At 33.6% G+C, this 1451-nt stretch overlaps 1 protein-coding gene across 1 annotated transcript; it reads right to left on the bottom strand.

The window, feature by feature from the left end:
* Positions 1–338: 338 nt before the first annotated feature.
* On the bottom strand, positions 339–1055 carry LOC136216794 (monothiol glutaredoxin-S2). The gene has a single exon (XM_066003351.1). The coding sequence runs from the start codon at positions 987–989 to the stop codon at positions 684–686; it is 306 nt and encodes a 101-aa protein (XP_065859423.1). The 5' UTR covers positions 990–1055; the 3' UTR covers positions 339–683.
* Positions 1056–1451: the final 396 nt, after the last annotated feature.

Below are 1451 nucleotides of genomic sequence, written 5' to 3'. Positions count from 1 at the left end.
AATGAGACAACTATATATTTTATTTTATTTTGAAAAAATAAGACAACTATCTTTATTCTTACATTAATTGTCATTCTATGGTATACTCTTTGGGCACTATTTCATGGAACTTCTTTTTCTTTTCCCCCAGTAATTATGATGATGGAAAAATTGTGAGATGAAAAACATTGTTAAAAAAATATAATACTACAAGAAATTAGATCTCTAACGAGAATTAATCCAGTCATTAATTATATAAATACTGCATATTGTATCCCCTTTCGTTATAAAGTATTATTCCATCTATTTTTTAAATATAAAATGACCATCCCACCAAAATAAAACTTAAACATTAATAATAAGTTGCAAAGCTGCAATTTTATTAACAACAAAACTACAACATTACATTACAAAAAGACTAGTACTTAACCCGAACTCTTATAACAAGCCTCAATAAAAAAACTCACATGAGAAACGACATAACATAACATAACATAATATATAAAGTAGCGGATAGTCCATTCTGACCACCGAAATCTACTCTAAAAGGAGCGATTTAAGGCGGTCCTCGACCTGGATGGAGGGTTTGGAAATCGTAGTTATATATGTACTAAGTGTACATATTGGAGCACTTTATACATATATTCATTTATTATCGTAGATATATATGGATAGATAGATATAATTAATTAAGGATATGTAAATTAGACCCATAATGCACCGGCCCTTCTAAGCATGGGGATTAAGGAGCGATTAAGATGAAGAGTCATGACCTCGTTAGCACCGCCTATGAGTTCGCCGCCGATAAAAACAGCCGGCAAAGTTGGACAGCCTAATCTTGAAAGTGTTTGTTCAATTTCTCTTCCTCTACTGATTTCATCAAGCTCATGTACGGAGGGATTAACTCCGAAATCACAGAGCAGAGTCTTGATTGCATGGCACATGCAGCACGTGCTCCGGCTGAATATCACCACTGGCCTTTCTGATACCAACTCTGTTACTCTCTCCATTGAAAATAGTCTTGGTTTTTCAAATTAGGGAAATTAGGGAAATGATGAAGAAGATGAAGAAAGGAAGAAATGGGGTTTGTGTTTTGGGGGTTGGGGGAAAGGGGTATTTATAGGGTTTTCTTTTTGGGTGAAAATGAAGTTTCAATTTGAAGCAAAATCTAAGAGAATGTTCCAATTAGATATTTGGATGGGTTCAAAAAAGAAATTGATAAATAGGGTAGAATTTTCGGTGTCGATTATGTCTGGTTCTTCTTCTAAATCTCGTTATTTTTTTAAAAATAAAGGAGATGTCGGTGGTTAGTGAGAGACTTTTTGATGTCTAAATAAATATTTTAACTAAAGCAAATTGGAAAAGCAAGGATATATGGTTGCTCTTCCTATTCGGATCCTTTAGCACCCGGGTTCAAACTACTCGACCCAAACTTCAATCATAAATTTCATATTATCACCAATATTTAGTGT

The sequence above is a fragment of the Euphorbia lathyris genome, chromosome 2, assembly GCF_963576675.1.
Source record: "Euphorbia lathyris chromosome 2, ddEupLath1.1, whole genome shotgun sequence".
Lineage (NCBI taxonomy): Eukaryota > Viridiplantae > Streptophyta > Magnoliopsida > Malpighiales > Euphorbiaceae > Euphorbia > Euphorbia lathyris.
The sequence above is the reverse complement of the archived record's forward strand: the minus strand, read 5'-3'. Positions and strand labels throughout refer to the sequence as shown.